This window comes from Lactuca saligna, chromosome 2, assembly GCF_052625555.1.
Source record: "Lactuca saligna cultivar CGN05327 chromosome 2, ASM5262555v1, whole genome shotgun sequence".
NCBI classification, from domain to species: Eukaryota; Viridiplantae; Streptophyta; class Magnoliopsida; order Asterales; family Asteraceae; genus Lactuca; species Lactuca saligna.
In genome coordinates this window covers 70,162,014-70,182,780 of record NC_136418.1, presented here as the reverse complement: position 1 = coordinate 70,182,780, position 20,767 = coordinate 70,162,014, and the positions used below count along the sequence as shown (strand labels likewise).

The 20,767-nt window shown below is 33.7% G+C and overlaps 2 protein-coding genes across 8 annotated transcripts; both read left to right on the top strand.

Annotated features, from left to right (window-relative positions):
• The first annotated feature begins 7,366 nt into the window (after window positions 1-7,366).
• On the top strand, window positions 7,367-13,639 carry LOC145031064 (diphthamide synthesis DPH2 family protein). 2 transcript variants are annotated; one of them, XM_078979533.1, is made up of 10 exons: window positions 7,367-7,506; window positions 7,839-8,056; window positions 8,758-8,866; window positions 9,454-9,757; window positions 10,142-10,211; window positions 10,317-10,384; window positions 10,525-10,640; window positions 11,089-11,195; window positions 12,105-12,247; window positions 13,141-13,639. In XM_078979533.1, exons 1-10 carry the CDS (start codon window positions 7,426-7,428, stop codon window positions 13,386-13,388), a joined length of 1,464 nt encoding a protein of 487 aa, XP_078835659.1. In that variant the 5' UTR covers window positions 7,367-7,425; the 3' UTR covers window positions 13,389-13,639. The 2 variants fall into 2 exon arrangements, with proteins under 2 accessions (XP_078835659.1, XP_078835660.1); XM_078979534.1 differs by lacking the exon at window positions 7,367-7,506 and having other exon boundaries at window positions 7,843-7,994.
• Window positions 13,640-14,987: 1,348 nt separating this feature from the next.
• LOC145031062 (FKBP-like peptidyl-prolyl cis-trans isomerase family protein) lies at window positions 14,988-20,273 on the top strand. 6 transcript variants are annotated; one of them, XM_078979532.1, is made up of 7 exons: window positions 14,988-15,148; window positions 15,610-15,911; window positions 17,252-17,344; window positions 17,571-17,620; window positions 18,166-18,232; window positions 18,719-18,793; window positions 19,315-19,553. In XM_078979532.1, exons 1-7 carry the CDS (start codon window positions 15,118-15,120, stop codon window positions 19,339-19,341), a joined length of 645 nt encoding a protein of 214 aa, XP_078835658.1. In that variant the 5' UTR covers window positions 14,988-15,117; the 3' UTR covers window positions 19,342-19,553. The 6 variants fall into 6 exon arrangements, with proteins under 6 accessions (XP_078835658.1, XP_078835653.1, XP_078835656.1 ...); XM_078979527.1 differs by lacking the exon at window positions 19,315-19,553 and adding an exon at window positions 19,891-20,273 and having other exon boundaries at window positions 14,991-15,148; XM_078979530.1 differs by lacking the exon at window positions 19,315-19,553 and adding an exon at window positions 19,891-20,273 and having other exon boundaries at window positions 14,993-15,148; window positions 18,184-18,232.
• The last annotated feature ends 494 nt before the right edge of the window (window positions 20,274-20,767 follow it).

Below are 20,767 nucleotides of genomic sequence, written 5' to 3'. Positions count from 1 at the left end.
AACACAATTGTAAATGATTTTGAAATGAAACATACATAGTAAAATGTACAGTGTAATAAGGAGTTTTAAACACATAAAGTGTTTATGAAAAACATTTGAAGTAAACTGTTTGGTAAAACGGCTAATGAGTAGCCAATCATTTGAATGCTGCTTACTAATCATATGTGATTGATATAGTAACTAGCATGATTCTACTTATATCCCCCCCCCCCCCACATAAAACATTTAAAAACAATTTAAAACGTTGATTAAGGGGTATGAACTCACCTGTAGTAAGTGATTGGAATTGAACGGACCGTATCGTAAGGAAGGATCGGACAAGTGTTTGGTGTCAAGTGAAGACTTTAGACACACACAATGATCCTAATTACATATGAAGACATATGTATATAAACAATTAGTGATTAAAACACTAATTAAACATGTATAAACATTCTAATGCGAGGGAAACACTTTGGTCAAGTGTTACGAGGCTAATGGGTTGCAACAAAGGAGTGCAATACCTCTCATGGAAGTTTATGCTCAAAAGACCATATATGTTGGAGTTTATGGCCTAGGGGAGTAAACTCCTGGCTGTAAACTCTCAATAAGGTTCCTAAATGAAGCCTAACATTAATACAACTCAAGTGGTGAATTGCTTCAAGGCTTAAACAAGTGTTTGGGCTTCCTTTTAACTCCTTTGAGGAGTTTACGGCCTTGGGACCATATCCCTTGGAGATTACGGCCGTAATCTCCCTTGGGAGGATGTTTATGATTTTGTGGTCTAAACATGTAATGGTAGCTTCTAGGTTCATTTCCAAGGCTTTGAGGGACATTGGGCACACTTTGGCCCTTATAAAGGAGTTACTCTCCAAGTGTTCTTGAGCGGTAAAGTCCCAAATCTTGGGATTTTGATCCGATTTTGATGTTATAAACTACAATATAAGCTATATAATATCACTAGATAGAAGTACTCATGATTTGGGATAAAAACCCGAAGATCCGTGAGAGAGAATTCGGCTTTTCTCTAGTTGGAAATGCAACTAATGAATGAATATGGTTCAAATTTCTATATATAGTCCCGGGATTTTTGGCAGAAAATATTTTATTCCCAAAATGGACTCTAATATCATAGAGTATTGGAATAACAGTGTTGCACAAAACTTTAGTGCATCCACTCTCCTGATATCTCCTTAAGTGCTAAACCTGAAATACTCAAACTTATACCCAAAGTCTGGAATTTCACTGTAACTGTTCTAACTTCTATTGGCTTGATATGTTTTGTTCAGAATGGAAATTTCGGGTTGTCACACTCTAACTCCAAGTCCACAACCAAACGAGGAACAGGAAGTGAAGCAAAGATCATGGATTCTAGATCTATGACACCTTAATCTCATATAACCTTAGGGTATCCACATACCAACTATTGACCCACTTAGTAAAGACCTTTTTAGTTCTCAAATAAGTAATTATAGTAACACAAAATACTCCTATAGTATTTTAAGTTTATGTTTTATTCTATTGTTATCATTGTAGTAGTGTTGGTAAATTTTTAGACTTGTTGCCATATCACAACCAGTCCTGGGCATATGCTAATCACTTCTCAGACCAGCATAGTTGACCAGGCTATGCCATTCCCATAACTGATCATACATCCCCAAGCATACTTGTGATATTCAACAATCGTAATACTTTTGTATTTGTCATTGTGACACTGATTTTAATATGAATGCAAGCTCGTATACTTAGTTAAGTATTTTATTATTTAAAAGTATAGACTCTTGGTCAGAGTTTTAATCCCATTGTGTTTATAGTTAGTATATCTTTTATGGGTTGATATATTAAATTCACTATAAACGATGCTCTGATACCAATCTGTCACACCCCAAAACCGGAACGGCGGAAAACGTTCTAGGGTGGAGGATGTCATGTACAATATCACAACACAACTTAATAGTAAACGAGCAAACAGCATCATCTATTGCATTAATAATATAATTTAATACAAGTTTGTTCGGTATAGTTTATATGACACCAAAAATGTAAATCAAAATATAAGACGAGTTTTGAATACGCTCCATCTTCTCAAAAGCTGGCATCGGTACCTGTTTACTGATGTCTTGAGAATACAAGTTATTTTAAAAGAGTTTGTCAGCTTTAAAGCTGGTGAGCTCATGAGTATTTTAGTGTCATTGTTTGCATCAAAATGTTTGTAACAATATTTGAAATATGAGTTTGTAAATGTTTGTAGTAAAAGTATGTGAATGTTTGTAAATGTTTGTAAATGTTCGTAACTCCTAGAAAATCCTATATATTCTACTAAAAGTAGCCTTCTACCAAGGCCCGACTATTTTGTATGTTCGTTTCTTGTAAAAGTGTGTAATTTTCCAAAGTGTGACTATCATTCACAAAATATAGTTTGTACATTACCATTTACGTGAAAAGATCACAAAGCGAATGCATTGAGAAAATGATATGGTACTGTAGTTTGTATGTGGAAACTACCTTAGTACTACTTATCTTAAAGCCAATGAATTATAAGATAAGGTGAGATTTGTAACCATACTGATTGACGACTGTAAAACACCACGATGAAAGACGTCGAAATAAATGTGACATTTGTCACCCCTTGGCTTGGTCGGCCGGGGATTGTAGCTAATAGTCAAGGTGCGGGATAGTCTGTCCCGTATAGATCTATACACACAATACCCGCTCTCCCTCCAAGAGACTCTGGTTACTAACATGACAACGATGGAATCTGCGTCATATATATGTAAATCTCGTATTCTAATTGTTAAGTTGGTGTATGTTCCTTCTGTTTACTTGCTATAGTTGTATAGTTTCTCATAATAGTATCGTTGTATAGTTTCTCATAGTAGTATCGTTATATATTTTCTCATCATAGTATAGTTGTATAGTTTCTCATAATAGTATCGTTGTATAGTTTCTCATCATAGTATAGTTGTATAGTTTCGCATAATAGTATGTATTGACTCATGAAGGAATTGAATCTTTGTATGCTTGATGGAACTAGAAGTAATGAGTAGTATACCCCTAACTATACCTATTATAGTTACTAGTAGAATCGTTTGTATGACTTAATGTATTGAACTGAGATAAAAGTCTTTATATCTATACGTATATACATAATATATAACTAAGGATCTAATGAAACTCCGACAAACAACAGGGTACTCTAAGTCCACAACCAAACAAGGAACAAGAAATGAAGTAAGTTGGCAGTCCTAAGTCCTTCAATCCTTACTTATATAACTATATATGTAATAGACATGGTTTTAACAGTATATAAGTTTAAAAGCTGAAATAGAAAAGGTTTGATACATAAAAGTGAATTTAGTAAAGAGTTTAACATGTAAAATAGTTTGATAAGCAGTTTGAAGTCATTTGTTTAGTAAAATAGTTTGAAAGTATAGTAAATCCATATGTTTGATAGTTATTAATCACATGTGATTGATATAATAACTATGATATTCAACTTGTATTCCCCCTATAAAAGCATTTAAAATCATTTAAAAGGTTGATTAAGGGGTATGAACTCACCTGTAGTGAGTGGTTTGGATGAACGGATGGTATAGGATGCTAAGTGTCAAGTGAAGACTTGAGCGCACACACGAATCTTATTTATCATATAATAACACATATATGTATCCAATTAGTCATTTAACAATTAATTAACCAAGTTAAGACACCCGAGGACATGGAAAAACACTTTGATTCAAGTGCTAGAAGTACCAAGGGTTGCATCTAAGGGTTGTATAGCTACTTAAGGGAGTTTCCGGTCCAAGTGGTATGTTTCTTGGGGTTTTCGGTCCATATGGTTTTCGGTCCAAGAGGTTTTCAGTCCATATGGTTGGCCGAAAACTCTTGATCTTTGATGCATAAGGTGATTTCCAAGGGCTTTCAACAAGCAAATAAGTGTTCTAGACTCAAAACTAAGCATTAGGAACGGCTTAAAAGTCATTTTGCGCCTTTCATAAGGGTTTTCGGTCTAAGGAGATGCACTAGATCGAAAACACCTTTGTTCTTGGATAAATGGATGTTTTCAAGGCCCTAAATTAAGTATCCTTACTATATAAAAACATAGGAGATAGATACTTACAATATGGAAGCAAAGAAGGTGTTTTTGGCCCAAAACACTAGTGTGTGTTCTTGGAGAACACTTGAAGATCTAAGAAAACGGAATGATTTCATGGATGAAATCATGTAAGATCTGTAACATACGGATTTTTAGGGTTATTATTGTGTGATTTATTCTTTTGATTAAAGGAGAGACTCGACGAGTTGAGGATCCAACTCGCCGAGTCGAGTCGGGTTTTTCACGCGGATTTAATGAGTGGACTCGAAGAGTCAGAGGAGGGACTCGCTGAGTAGGTACTGGGCAAAGAAACCCTAATTTCTCAGGTTTGGGTCCTATTTAAAGGTCCTTATGGCCTTCATTTGCGGCCACTACACCCTGAGAAACCATAGAGAGCAGAGAGGAAGCTTGTGGTGCAAGAGGATGGCTAATTCATCATCCTTTGGGGTGTCTTAGCAAAGGAAAGGAAGGATTTCGAGTTGGGATGTCTTGTGGGACTCAAATCTTCCATCATTTCATGAATCCAGGGTTTCTTCATGCTTTATTTAGCTTGAATCTAGAGTATGAGAGGTCCCATGGTGAAATGATTCTTAGATCTGGACCTTAAGAGGTCCAGAGAGTCCCTTGCATTCTGCTTTATGCCTTTTCCTTGGAGTTATGAGTTAGGGTTGTCATGATATGAAGGATTTCACCAAAATAAGCATAGAGAGCCTTGCATGTGTACCAAGATTCGACCTTTTCGTGGTTATTGGTCATAGGGAAGTCAGATTTATGGATTAAAGGAACGGATCTGACCTCAGAAGGCCAGATAAGTATTGTCATGGGAGTAACTCGCCGAGTTCATGAGAGGACTTGATGAGTCGAGTCGGGGTTGCCCTGCGATTCATACCAAGCGTAACTCGTCGAGCAAGGGGTTGGCTCGATGTGTCAAGCGAGGCTAGAAGGAGGATTCCATGGTCACGTGTGGACTCGTCGAGTCACCCATGTGCACTCGATGAGCCGGGTCAAAGTTTAACCATTGACTTTCGTTGACTTTAGGGTTTTGGTCAAGACTGACTTAAGAAAATTCAGGGAAGGGTATAATGGTCTTCTACCCAATCTTTAGAGTTGAGACAATGAGAGAGTGTTGATTGGGGATGTTATTTGAATAATAGGAGGAGGCCATGTCGGGACGTTGAGCACGAGAGTTCATCCGACTTCATTTGAGGTGAGTCTTCTCACTATACTTTACCATGAGTGGTAATTAGAGTTATATGACAGAGTTATTATATGCTATTTATGTGATGTGTTGCACTGCATTATTTCTATGTGATTTATGCCGTGTGTATAGCAGAGTATATCAGAGTGAGAGCCGGAAGGTTCACAGAGCTAGGACCAGAGTGTCCACAGAGTTAGGGCCCAAGGGCCCGCAGAGTTATAGCCTCGAGTGGCTAGTATGTGATATGTGTGGCATTTTGGGGAACTCACTAAGCTTCATGCTTACAAAGTTTTGTGTTATATGTTTCAGGTTTTCACAGGATCACGGGACGACACCGGCTCGATTGTACACACTCGAGGAAGCGTTTGTTTTGGAGGATCCTGGTTTATTAATTGATTGAACAAAAGAGTCATGATTTGTAATTTAAATAAAATGAGATTTTTATGAAAAGTGTTAAAGAGATAAGCGGATCTAGATGAAAATTTTGTTTTGAAAATTTCGGTGTTACAAGATCACTAGATAAAGGAAGAGATTGACTAAACAAGGAAGGAAACACTTACAATCTTGAAGATCTCGAAAAATCTTTGGATGATACTTGAGAGAGAATTGTTCTTGACTTGGAAATGGGAAAAATGTCAAAAATGACTAAGTGTCATTTATATACCCTTTAGGGTTTTCGACCCTAACACTATTTTGGGCCGAAAACTCCAAACTCTTGGAGTTTTGCGACTCAAATGATGCACAAAATAATCCTAAAGTATACTTCATTTCATTTATTCTTTCGAAGAATTAATATTAAAACACCCAAACGAACTTTAAACCGTGCTAAAAATTAGCAGAATGAATTTGACTTTTCAGTTGAAGTGTTTGACTGTAGAGCTCGTACAAATGAAAATTTCGGGTTGTCACAGACATACAACCCGACAATTCCGCTACTGGCCAGGGGTGTGACAACTATTTGTTGTGGAGTCCCACAGATGATGCTACTTGATGTGCCTCAGGGTTCACCTTCCATTATCTGTGAGAGTTATTGACTTCTTCACGATTAGGTTAACCTCCAGACAACAAACAATTCGTAAGTTGATTGGTCGGGAGGGAATCCTGAGCCAACGCTCTAATGATAAGGTCAGAAAATATTCTTAGAGAGTATGTTGAAATCCAAATGAAGCTTAATAGAATGGTGTATCTATTCATGTACCTTGTAAAGTGATTCTCGTAAGTTATTTATAGTTGATATTTAGGAGGCTATGACCTATTCTTGTACCGATCATGTTTACCATCTTATTGCATTAATGATTGTATGTCCGAAGGTACACTCATATGTACTTGTTAACCGTTTAACAATTGCTTCTCGTTGTTCAAAGGATCTACCAGTCACATATCACAATAAGTGGCAGACCTTAGTGGGGCATTTAGGGTACCAGACCACTGCTCAATTTTTGACACGCAATGTAGATTTTTTTTTCTATTAGGTGCACCTGCTTGAAGTACGAGTGATACCCCTACTAAAACAGGCTGCATCCGCCACTGATCACAATACATGTTTTCTTTGAGTCCCAATGTACTATAACATTGTTATGATGTTAGTTTGTATCTTAGTCGTTATCTTTTATGGTTCGGTACTCATGCATAGTTCGGTATATACGTGGTTCGGTATAGTGAGTGTATATAGCTTCAGGCTAAGCTATACCCTATTAGTTGTGTTTGATGCACCACAACTATTTTATTTTTTGATTTTTTAAAAAGTTTTTCATATTCGACAAACTAAAAAGTAGTTTAAAAACTAGTTTTTATAAAAATCATTTAAACTAGCTTTCAAGAACTTTTTCAAAAAATTTCAAATTAATCCGTGATTAATTTATGTCATTTGATATCTTTTAGTTAGTATTTCATCTGATAACTAAATTTTAAATTATCAACTTATTTTTCATTTTCAACTAATATGCCCTTATTTAGAGAAAACGGGCCTTGTGCTTAGTTTGAAGTTACCAAAAGTACCAGTCTTTGGCCCAATCTTGTAGATCGTAAATTAAGCACAAGATCTATGAATAGGCTGTTTGTTCACATATATAATATATAACTATATAATTGAGCCTAAAACTCCAAGGTTTTCGTTTTTCACCATCTTGACGTTGTTCTTTCTTCTTCTCCTATGGATTTCGAATCGAAATACGAGGTTTCGCGCGTTGCCACCTTCATTCGCAGCAATAAGTTCAAAAGGGTAGCTTTACAGGTACTCCATGTATGGGTGCTCTGTTCAATTTTCATTTTCTAAATATTCACGCAAAGCCCTAGTACATGAAGCAAAGATGAGTTCGCTTCAACCAGATTAAACGCCGAATTTGGCTGATTCCCTAGCTTCTCTGCTATAGAGTTTGTTTGTTGGTTTATAACTTTTTACGGAATTAGGCCTAAACTTATTGTTTTATATTTTTAAATTAACAACTGGTAGTTCAAAATTACGAATTGAGTTGAATCAGTGTTGCCATGTGAAAAGAAAGTTAGAACAGTTTCACGTTGATCTGTTAATAATTTCGAGACTGACTCAATTTCTTTAATGTTTAGTTCCCCGATGAACTGCTAAAGGACTCCACTCGAGTTGTGGGCGCTCTACGTAATGCGCTTTTTGGGTTATGTTGCAAAGGAGACGATAATGAAGTGAAGGATATTGGGTTGTATGTAATGGCTGATACTACTTATGGTAGCTGCTGTGTTGATGAGGTTGGTGCATCTCACATTAATGCCGACTGTGTCATTCATTATGGACATACCTGTCTAAGCCCGTGAGTACATTACATTTATAGTCTTTTTTAGGTGCTGTTTCTTTTTGACTTAATGGACTCAAACCAGTAAGCTAAGTAAGCTATACATGAGTCATGACTCATGAGTGAGTGTTTCTTTTAGACTTAATGCAGAAAAATTGACTTAATAGAGAGGTGTTGCTATTAAGTTGTAATTTTCACAAATTTGCCCTTGCCTTCCCTTTTCCCCAAGTGGGTTGTCCTTTTCCAAACATCATTTATTCAGATAACAGTTTACCTGGACAACTCTTAATGGGGCAAAATGAAGTAGAAGTTGTTGAGATACACAGGGGATTTTTTTTTACTGAATGTGCTTAATGGGTTGGTTAAGCACTTAATTTAGTAAGCTAAAAAACCTGGCTTATTGTATGAAGACATCAATCCTTTACCTAATTTCCCTTCTTTTTTCCCTCTAAACCCATCTCATGTTACATTGATGAATATTGTTCCAATTTGCTGCTGGAATGGAAGGGTAAAATGGTCATTTAGTCATAGTTTATTCCAGTCTAGAAAAGAAAAAAACTTTTTTGTATACAACACTTTATCCATACAATCAAACATCATTATCCATGTAGCCACTTTCCCCATACAAGACTTTATGGGGAAAAAAAAGATATCTAATTCTTTTTGGAATAAGTGCTATTAAGCTGCTGAGTTTCATTGTGTGTTGCTCTTCATATTAGGACAACTAAACTTCCGGCATTCTTCGTTTTCGGGAAAGCTCCAATAAATGCATCTAACTGTGCTAAACATCTGTGCGATTATGCATCGTCTACTACGAAGCCTGTAATGGTAAGTTGAGTAACTTTACTTTTTTGAACTTGTGGTTGAAAGTAGATTTTTTTTTTTTTTTTTTAAATTATAAATTTTGAATTTGGTTTTGAGATATAGGTACTAATCACTTCCAAAACAATTTAATACCATTTTGTTTCTTTTGATTGGGATCAATAATCATTCAAGTCATGATGCCGACCTAATAGATGCACATACCATCTTTTCCTTAGGATTTTATAGTTCTCAACTTGTACAGTTTGTAACTCTGAAGGGTCTGTTTGGTTTGATGGAATAGAATGCCAAGTAATGGAATAAGTGATCACATTCCATTATATGATGATGTTTGGTTAGCATGTATAAATTGCAATATTACAGTTTTACACATTCTTTAGCTATAATGAATAAACTTTATATTTATTAAACCCCAAATAAGATATATTTTCTAGTTTGTTTTGGAAAATAAATTTGGTGGAAGATTTGTGTCCATTAATAAAAGTGGGTTATATTGCTCCGTTATGTCCTTGAGAATTAAGGGATCACATTCCTTAAAATTTTTTGGTTCCGTAAACATTTATTAATATAGTTTTGTTGGTGAGTAAATGAAGGTCCTTTTTGGATTGGAATATGAGCATGCATTAAAAGATATAATTATAGAAGCATCAGCATCAGCATCAGCAAGATGTAAACTGCATTTTGCGGATGTTATGAGTCAAGCTATGATTCCAAGTCCAAGTCCAACAAAAGGTTCTGAAATGAATGGAGATGCAGCAACAACAACTTATAGGATCGGGGGATTGTTTTGGAGTTTAAATGAGGGTCACACTATGGATGACTACTCATTGTGTTTTATCGGGCCTGATAATTCAGCTTTTGCGAATATTGTACTTACCTTCAACGCTTGTGAAATAGGTATTCAAATACTTTTCACTTAATTACCTTTCTTCTATCTGTATAGCTATACATGCTTGCCTCTTTTTTACTTAAGCTACCTTTCTTCTTTTTTCCTCTGTTGATTAATACTGTTTAAACTTTTGCTTTTTTTGAATGTAAGGCTGGTTTATTCAGTCTAGAAAAGAAACACACATCATTACTCATTCAGCCACTTTAACTATACATCACTTTTTCCCTTGAGACCGATTTCAATTTTGTGTACCGACTATAAAGTTGGGACAGGGATTGGAATCTCTTATACTTTTAAGCAACTAGTTATCTGATTGTGATTATATTTTCTTCTGATAATTAGTCATTTTTTTATCTCTTTATTTATTTATTTATTTATGGGTAACTTTTCAGTGAGATACAATGCAACAGAAAATGAAATGTTAACAGATACGTCTCAACAACGAAGAATTCTCAAGCGTAGGTACTTTTTGTCGCTTAACTAACTGTCTGTACAAAAATTGAAAAAACATGTATGTTAATCTTACTACTACTCGAACAGTCTCTCATCTTTATAATGTTTATGCAGATATTACCTGGTTGAGAAAGCAAAAGATGCTGAAATTGTAGGAATATTGGTGGGAACACTTGGTGTTGGTATGTTTGTTATATTATGTTATATATGAGCTTATCTGTTTTATTTGTTGTATCTGTTACTTGAATAACATGATAATAATAATAATAATAATAATAATAATAATAAAGATGTTATTTTAATTGATTTGTTGTATATGCAGCTGGATATCTAAGTATGATCCATCAAATAAAAGAGATGATTACAAGAGCTGGGAAGAAGGCCTACACACTTGTCATGGGAAGACCAAATCCTTCAAAACTTGCCAACTTTCCAGAGGTAAACTTTACAATCTTCTTGTAAATTATTATCACTTATTTTGTTGTGTGGTTCTGTTAACTTTATTTCCATTTCTTGCAATAATTATCATGATGGATTATGAAAATTACTGAGGAAATTTTTGGTTAGCTAATCGGTCGGAATTGGTTGCATGGGTACAAAATTGGAATACCATTTCTGAACTCTATTACTAACATCATAGTATGTTGGTTTTCTCTTTTTTTTATTCATTGTTTAATATCTGTTTTGTAATTTGTTTTTATGTGTACTAATATGAATTATTACCTAAAATAAGTTTCATGAAGACAAGTGGTTTAGATATTTTTGCAAGTACATATTTAAAAAAAGTTTCGTGAAGAAGAAATCTGAAAAGGCCAGTTGGTATATTTGCCACTATTTACATTCCAAATCTTGCAGATACCAATTCCTTTAAATTCCAATTTTGCAGTGTAATGTCTTCATCTATATCTCTTGTGCACAAACTGCTCTTTTGGATAGTAAAGATTTCTTGGCTCCTGTTATTACTCCTTTTGAAGCTATTCTCGCTTTCAACAGGTACCGAAATAGGACTTATACCATCCTCCTCTGTTTATCACTTTCAACTTTTAGTATTATGGAAAATTGTAGCAAAATAGCAACATACTATATTCTTGCTACCAATAGAAATGTACCCAGCTACTTTTATATACCCACAAAAGCTACGTACTTAGAAAAATTTCACTGATAAAGCCTGCTTTATGTTACCCATGATAGCAATGTACTTACACATAATAGGCAGCAGCATATGTACAATTTCTTCCTCATAATAGCAATGTGTAACAAATTTGCCTATATTGGTTTCAAGATAAAGAACATTGCTATTACTATTATTAGTAAAAAAAGAGTAAATTACACAAATGGTCCCTATGGTTTGGGGTAATTTGCGCGCTTGGTCCCTAATTTATTTTTTAGACTCGGAAGGTCTTTACTATTTGTTTTTGTTACGCGCTTGGTCCCTACTGTTTGTTTTTGTTACGCGTTTGGTCCCTGTCTTACCTAAAAAGACTATTATTTAAATAGGGAAAAATGGTGAGGTAGGTAAGGAAATGTGAGGGGGGTGGGGTTAGGGTGTGTTTATTTAAATAAATGGAAAAATAGTATTTTTTAGGTAAGACAGAGACCAAATGCGCAACAAAAACAAAAAGTAGGAACCTTCCGAGTTAAAAAAATAAGTTAGGGACCAAACGCGCAAATTACCCTAAACCATAGTGACCATTTGTGTAATTTACTCAAAAAAAAAAGAATATAAGGACATTGCTATTATAGGTAAAAAATATAAGGACATTACAATTATTGCTAAATAAAATGCTATTATGAGAAAAAAAAAAGTAGGTTAATAGAGTAATATTGGTAGCAAGAGTAAAGTAGGTTGCGATGTTTGTTAGTATTAAGTATTAACATAACATGTTTACATGCATGTTTCAGGGGAAGTGAGTGGACCGGAAAATACATAATGGAATTTCAGGAGTTGGCTGCGGTCGGTATGGACATGATGCCCATGCCAAGAAAAGAAGCACGCTTTTCGTTCCTTAAAGGTGCTTACATAGAAGATCCTGATTTCCAACAAGGTATTTCTGTTTCTTTTAGGTCACATCTTACTTGTGACTAAGATACAATAAATTTCAACTTTTTATCCCACCTGAAAATGCTACACTACTACCGTCTGTACAAAAATAATCCTAGAAAGTAGAAACTAAGTGTCATGTCTGATTAATTATTTTCTATATTAAACCATTATACTTTTTCTTTACTGTTTTTAAAATCAGTTACCTGGTTTTAAGAAGGGGCAAAATGCAGATATAAGCACATTGCACTTTCACCATTTTTTTTTAATTTTTATGAAATAAAAATTGATAAGATGGTGCTAGTGGGTTGTGCTTTCCGTATTGTACCCTAAGATCAGGTAAACTGGAAAGATCTTTTACTTAGATGGTTGAAAAAAAATACAATACTATATAGATTATAACTGAGCGACTAAATCCATCAAATTGTAAAAGTACAAGTGCTATCCTGTTACATGTTCTTTTGTTGTCGGGTTGGGTTGAGTTGTGGAGAAGATGTAAAGTTTATGTCCAGATAAATAAAGGATTCTCTTTCATTGGTATTTTTCGGCATCTGTAACTGTAATAGAAATTATATTATTGTTTTAAAGACAAAAATGTATCTGACTTTTTGCATAAATAAGACTAGATGCAATGCAAGAAATAACAATGTAAACCAATCTCCATTTATTTTTGTATCAATTCCTTCAATTTTTCTCGTATGAAGGCATAAATAAAAGTCTATCACTTATAGCATTGTAGTTGTTTTATTTTTTGTTTACAAAGTCTAACCGATTATAACATTAAAACTTGTTTTGTATTAGGATGATTTCGCTATAATTGTGCAAAGTACATTGCTACTGTTTGCATTTAATTTAATTTAATTTAATTTAACCCTTGTATTATTTATTTTAAAGCAGATATGAATGGTGGAGATGAAGATGGAGTTGTTTCTTTAGTGAATTCAGAAAGTGCACTGCAGGAGCGTGGTAAGGATGATAAGATGATGGTTAAGGGAAGTGCAAGATCAGGGTTAGAGTTTTTTGCTTCTCGGTCTTTTCAAGGTCTTGACATGAATAGTAATAGTAATGGGCCAGAGCCATTCATAATTGGAAGAACAGGTAAGGCGTCAGGCTATGACAATGAAACAAGCAAAAGCACCACCTAGATCCACATAGCCTTTATGTTGTAAACTTGTAATTCTGTTTCTTATAAAGGAAATTGGATATTCATTCATCATACTTGTTATTTCTTTCCCTAATGGTGAACAAGATGATAATCCATCCATACATGAGAGAGACAGAGAGAGATATTAGGTTCAAGCCCTCTGAGGGCATTTTGATATTCATTCATCTTCTCATGTTGTTTGTTGACCAAAGCATCTGCTTGCTTATTATGGAGACTGGACATTTTGAGTTATGTTTTTCAACAAATAAAACATCATAATCGTTTATTAGTGGAATCACTAGCCATATGTGATTTGCCTTTGCCTCCACAGTTGTGACATTTGTGCGTGGAATCAGCGACATTTTTAATTGAAGCCAACATGAAATGAAAGTCATAATAGAAATTGACTTTGGCGTTTTCAAGTCTTTTTGACATTCACCACAAGCTTTTGAATTTTGATTGCTGTTAGGAAATCAACAGTGGTTGCAGTTATTTGGTCAACCAATAGAGCTGATTCTGTTATGTTAACTGTGGTCAATTGACACATTGTGGAGATGGAAATTTTCTCAAAGTAATTGGAATAGGGAAAGTACCAATTCAGCATGAGTAAATCTTATATAAATTGAACAGGTTTTCAGTTTCTTTTTACCATAGCCCATCTCGGTTTTTCCATCAATGTAAATCTTCAACTTGTGGTTTTACTTTAATGGAATAATCAATTGATATAGGAGCATGAATATATTCCACATCACCATAGTTTGTTGTCCTCATATATTCATCCATGGCTTCTTTTTTAAAATTAGTTTGAACTTCATGAGGCGTTTGAAAACCAGGTTCCATCATCATGCAAACATTTGGAATTTGATCATCAATGATTTTAGAAGCTCTTCTTGTAGGTAAGCACAAACTTGTGATCACTTACAAAATTTTCTTAAACTTTTGTGTTGCATATTTGGCCTTTTCTGTAACTTTTTCGTTCAACAACCACTAGCTGCCAATTTTAATAGTTTAATAATAGGTTAAGATCATTTTTAGTTATTGGACATTTTCTTTTGATTTATTTGTCATTATATTTTGATTAAGCAATCATTAATGACTGAATTTGTTTAGTTATTTTTCTTATTTTAGTCACTCTAGCCGTTGATAGCTGGTATTGACGGCGTCGTTCCATATTGACATAAAAAAATAGAAAAAAATTAAAAAAAAATATCAGAAAGGCATTACAGTCATTTTAGTTTACCAAGGGATCAAAAACGCAACGAAACTACTTCAAAAGAACCACCAATCTAAAAAGTCGAGGTTTGGACTAAAACTCCAAAAAATACATATCATAGATACCATTTTTGCGATCTTGTCAAGATACAACTGCAAAAATGTAAAACTATCATTTTCAAAAAACTAACAGCCAAACTGTTAAACAATACGAGATAAGGACTAAAACCATAACAAAACCATCAAATAAGAATATTTTTTGCTAATAAACTTTTTTTAGACCTTATCCAAAGAAATTGAGAAACTAAAGGGACCATTTCTGCAGTTTTGTCTTTCTTCTAATATAATTTTTTTATTTTTTTATTTTGAGATGTTTTCTAACGCCTCTAATTTCCTAAACCATTTGCTATCGCTATTTGTTTCTTTATCAAAAGAAAGGTGACCATTCCTCTGATTCCATTATCCAGTCTTCCAAATCGAGCTCGCTCAACAATACTCACTTCATATCTGGATCAAGAATGGCGTCCGCCTCTCTCCTTCTTCCACTAGGTAATACATATATCCTTGCTCTCGATCGCTAGTCTGAACGAGCCGTTAACATTTCCGTTTTCACGAATTCTTAATGGGAAATTGAGTAATTTTAGGTTAAACAATATATGGAAAGAAGGAAGCATTGCGGTAATGCACATTGTTGCAATTTTGATAGAAATTAGAGATTATATGCATATTTCACATGAACAAATAGATGTGATGGTGTTCATTGGGGAAGGAAAGGCAAGGGATATGGAGAAATATGTAAACTTAAACTGAAGATTAACTGACCAATGGGGGATTTAGTTTAAATGCATCCTCTTGTTAAACTTAAACTGATATTTAGGAACCAAAAAGATGATTCATGGATCAAACAAGAAACCATATTCATTTGCTCTTGAATCATTACATTTTGGACAATAGTATCTTACTTGTATGGACATGAAATACATAGTTAATGAACTAGTCTTGCTACATAGCAGGTTCTTCTGTTGCTGTGAAATTCTCCAATAATTATGAAATAACCAGAGGCAGACCAAGAAGAGTTCCTGCAAAATATCTGAGTTTGGGACTTAGGGCGAAAGCTTCACAAAGTGTTGGGTATGGGTATGAGGATGACATGGCATTAATTAAAAGGCGGGATGTGATTGGAATTGGATTAGCTATTACTGTTAGTGCTTCAAGCCTTCTAATTCAGTCTTTAAATGCCAAGGCAGCTGGGTTGCCACCACAAGAGATACCAAGACTATGTGATGAAACCTGCGAGAAGGAGCTTGAAAATGTATGGTGAGATTGCATATATCCCTCTACTTGTGGTTAGGTAGTTTATGAAAGGGTTTTGAATGCATATTTATGCCTCACGTTTTTTTCCCAATTATGCAAGAAATGTGTCCAAACTTCATTTTAAGACCACGATACACAACATTGTGACCACCTTAGGACCTGGAACTAGTTAAATACTTATTTATGCCACAATGTTTTGTCTTTTACATATTTAAGTAGTAGTGTTTCAATTATGTTACCATGGTTTAATTGTTATTGGTATTATATTGATCTTTTGGTCCTTAAATGAAACATCCTTGCATATTTCTTAATTCTTATAGAAAACCACATTGTTGCATAAATGTGCATTGAACTCTTTTTGAAAAATGTGTGCCCTCTTTGCCAAAACAAAACCCCTTTTTGAAAATATTGAGGATTGCATATGCTCTAGATATCCTACCCGAAGCCAAGGCCCTTCCGTTATGGAAAGTGCACTAAAGTGTTAAGAATGCATTTATGCAATATAGGAAAGAAACCATTTAGACTTAAAGATGCTGGCATAATGAAAATATAAAAGCCTAGACATGGTATTGGAATTTTAAAATTGCAATAGTTTGTATTAAGAGTAAATTACACGAATGGTCCCTATGGTTTAGGGTAATTTGCGTGTTTGGTCCCTAACTTATTTTTTTAACTCGGAAGGTCCCTACTGTTTGTTTTTGTTACGCGCTTGGTCCCTGTCTTACCTAAATATACTATTTTTCCCTTGATATTTTAATTTATTTAAGTAAACACACCCCCAACCCCACCCCACTCACCTTACCTTACCTACCCCACCATTTTTTCTTATTTAAATAATAGTCGTTTTAGGTAAGACAGGGACCAAGTGCGTAACAAAAACAAACTGTAGTGACCAAGCACGTAACAAAAACAAACCGTAGGACCTTCCAAGTTAAAAAAATAAGTTAGGGACCAAACGTGCAAATTACCCCAAACCATAAGGACCATTCGTGTAATTTACTCTTGTATTAATTTTGATTGTAGTTTTCATTTCAAGCTTGTAGTTTTCCGTTTTTTTTTTTTTTTTTCTTTTTTTCTTTTTTTTTTTTGTTGTTGTTATATTCAATTTTGTTTTACAATGGTAACTGATATCTTACACACAATTGCTCATCCACCTGAAAAAAATAAACCAATTTTAAGAAGCTGAGGATAAAATCTCTTAGAACATGTTTAGGCGACTAAGTGAAACAAAATCAACAAGTTATACAAGTTTATTCCAAGTATTAGCATGTAAGGTCATTCAATTCATCTACTTATCAATATGTTTTATGGGTTGTACTTATATATGCATATTTTGAGGTTATGAAGGTGCCTATGATAACTACAGAGTCTGGTTTGCAATACAAGGATATAAAAGTTGGTTCTGGCCCTACTCCCCCTGTTGGTTATCAGGTATGGACATGGTGATTAAAGTTAAAATTGTAACTAAAACAGTATTATGCTTTATTCCAGCCATAACAAACAAACAGAACAACAGGACTTTTACTGTGTTTGGACTAGGACTGATGTGAGACAAAAGTTACAACTTTTCGTCCATCTGAAAAAAGTGGAAAAGACATGAATGAAAATGGCCCTATAAATCTTGTGTCTGATATCATATCATTGTTGCTGATTTCAGGTGGCTGCAAACTATGTAGCAATGGTTCCATCTGGACAAGTATTCGACAGGTCATTTGCTGACTGAACTCTTGTTATAAATTTGTATCTGTGAGTACAATGATCGACACTTGTATCATTAATTAAGAACCCTGTTACCAATACCACCTACTCGTTTTGTTTTCCATTGTTTTCATATGGAATTTTTATAGTTGTAAGTTTATAAGTTTGTTTGGTAAGAGAAAATGGTTTATGGCCTGCCTACATGTGAGTGAAAATGGTTTTCAAAATCAATGATAGAATTTTGTATTTTTGTATAGTTTTCAAAACAAGCCAAGGGATGGAATCTCAAATTCCAATTCCACGAACCAAACCAAACCAAACACTCCCTTATTTTTGGTTATCAACAACAATTGTCCAGTAATCTATTCTTTGGCTTTCCATACAACATGCCCTTCTCTTTCTATCAGCAATCAGATATCAGATATCAAGTCACATGTTGATGTGTGTTTTTTTTTTTTTTTTTTTTTTTTATTTTTTTTATTTTTTTTATTATTATTATTATTATTTTTTTTATAAGTTGTCATTTCTCCTTTGGCTTCTACTGAAGTAGTTAGGTTCTTGGAAAATTTCAGCTCTCTGGAAAAGCGTCAGGTTTACATATTTCGTGTTGGCTCAGGTCAAGTAAGTTCCATTTGGTTTTTCTTTTTTTGTTAACATAAGCTGAAATGGTTTCGTTTGGTTTGTAACATTGTACTCTGTTTTATCAATGCCTAAATGCAAGAAATAGAAATGAACTTTCCAGTTTTCCTATTGATTGTAACATTGTACTTTCATTTTCTTTATTGCAACATTGTACTTTCAAGTTTCAACTTATTTCTGATTACAGCATTGTACTTTGAATTTTTTTTGCAATTAGAGCGATCGGTAATCATGGTAGATTTTTCAAAGTACAATTGCCTTATACATTTGGATTTTAGAGCAATTGAAAATAGTATACTATGTTTTAATAAGAAATTTTTTGATCTTTCATTCTTTTAGTTTTTGGCATATTTAGTCCCTCAAGTGTCGAAGATGTTCCGAAACTAAACAGCATTATAAGCTAGCCCTGTTTTAGCCCTTTGTGTTACCACCATGGAATTGGATAGTGACTGAAATCGCTGAATGCAGGTTGTTAAAGGACTCGATGAAGGGATTCTAAGCATGAAGGTTGGAGGAAAACGTCGACTATATGTTCCAGGATCTGTAAGTTTGTTTATATATATATATATATATATATATATATATATATATATATATATATATATATATATATATATATATATATATATATATATATATATATATATATATATATATGCTACAATTGACAACAAGAATTGGTTTCTTCTTTTTAGAAAAAAGTGAAAAACAGATAACATTATTTAATCATAATAAGGTTTTGTTTCTTTTTTACTTAATGGGGATAAGATTTAATCTAATAAGCTATAAGAGTGTTTCTTCTTCTTTACTTGATGCAAAAAAACAACATAATAGATAAATGCGATTTACCCAATAAGTCCTAACTTTTTACAGATTTGACGTAATTTACCCAAGTCTGTCGTGATTTTCTCAAATATCTTCTTGACCAGCCTTAACATGGCCCAAGTATTCATAACTAGCCTTTTGGTGATAAAAAATCCATGCCGTGTTTTTAGAAACTTTAATTGATAATTTTTATATAAACAATCTATTTATTGTCAACGTTTGGTCTTTATTTGTGTTAGGTTTTGGTCTTTAAAAACCATTCATAGTGACGATGAGATGGGGCATTGTGTTTAATTAAAGAGTGAACCAGTTGGTCCAAAAGTGTTGGATTCCATGGATCAACAAATACCCTCTTTTCTTAGAACATAGTTTCATTGATTTGCTTATTATATTGTATCCCAATCTCATTTCCTCCAATTACAAGATTATAATTTGAAAAATCTATTCAATTGATACAATTTAATATTTATTGGCATAATGGTAGATTTTGAAAAGTATAAGAAAAAAATTGAAAGTAAAAATGCTATAACTAGGTAAATTTTTTAATAACAAAAATTTAAGTACAATGTTGTAGTAAAAAGAAATGAGTGTATTATGCGATAATTAATAAATAAATAAAAGTAGGATGATATAATTATGAGAAATTATATATCCTTCTACTCATTTGAAATGATGACAAGTGTATTAAAATATTATTAATCTTATCCAAAATATGACACGTGTCACAATTTTATATGGGCAGCATGGTAAGTAGGAACAAAAAATAGAAGGATATTTAATTTCTCTATAATTATGTGATTTTTGTGTTGATGTAGTTGGCATTTCCCAAGGGCCTAACTTCAGCTCCAGGACGGCCTAGAGTCGCTGCAAATAGTCCTGTCATTTTCGATGTGAGTTTGGAATACATACCAGGTCTTGACGATGAAGAAGAAGAATAGTAATATGAAATATATACTATTACTACCTACTTTTTGTCATGTCCATAGTATGTTTGTTTATAGAGCTCACCCTGAAAGGAAAATACTCGAATACAATCTTCCTAATTTACCCTTCCTTCTCTTTTGATCATCCCGTAAAAGGTTGTTATGCTAAAATGTATCTAATCATGGGCAAAATCATCTTTTTTATTTGTAAAGTGAACTTATCGTTTTGTATATGTATTTTTACGGGGTATAATATCAAACGAAACATGGATTCACTATTGTGTCTTCAAAAATCAAAATCAATTCAACAAGGTGCTAACGGTAAACTTAGGTTTTCAGTCGATCATAATTCTATAATATAATAAAATAATTAACTATATGTTATTAAAAATAACAATATTGTTATCATTTAACTTTCAAGTAATAACTGATAAATTTTTTTTAAAAATTACCCTACTTAGATTGAACGTTCTGTAGATCCTTGCATTTGCAAGTGACCTTTCAAGATTGTCTTTTTACCACAACAACCCTCAAAACAATGTCCACAGACTTGAAGAACATTGGTGGGTTGACCCACCCTGATAAAGCGGCATTTCGGTCCACTCGTACAAGACCAAAATTGTCTATCAGGTTTAAAGTTCAGCCATGATTTAAATTTCCACCAACAAAAATGACAATTTCTTCGATTTTTTGGTAGCAGTTTTGGTCGATCGCAAATAAAAAATGGGGAAGTCTAGGGAAGAAATGATATTGAAAACATTATTGAAGA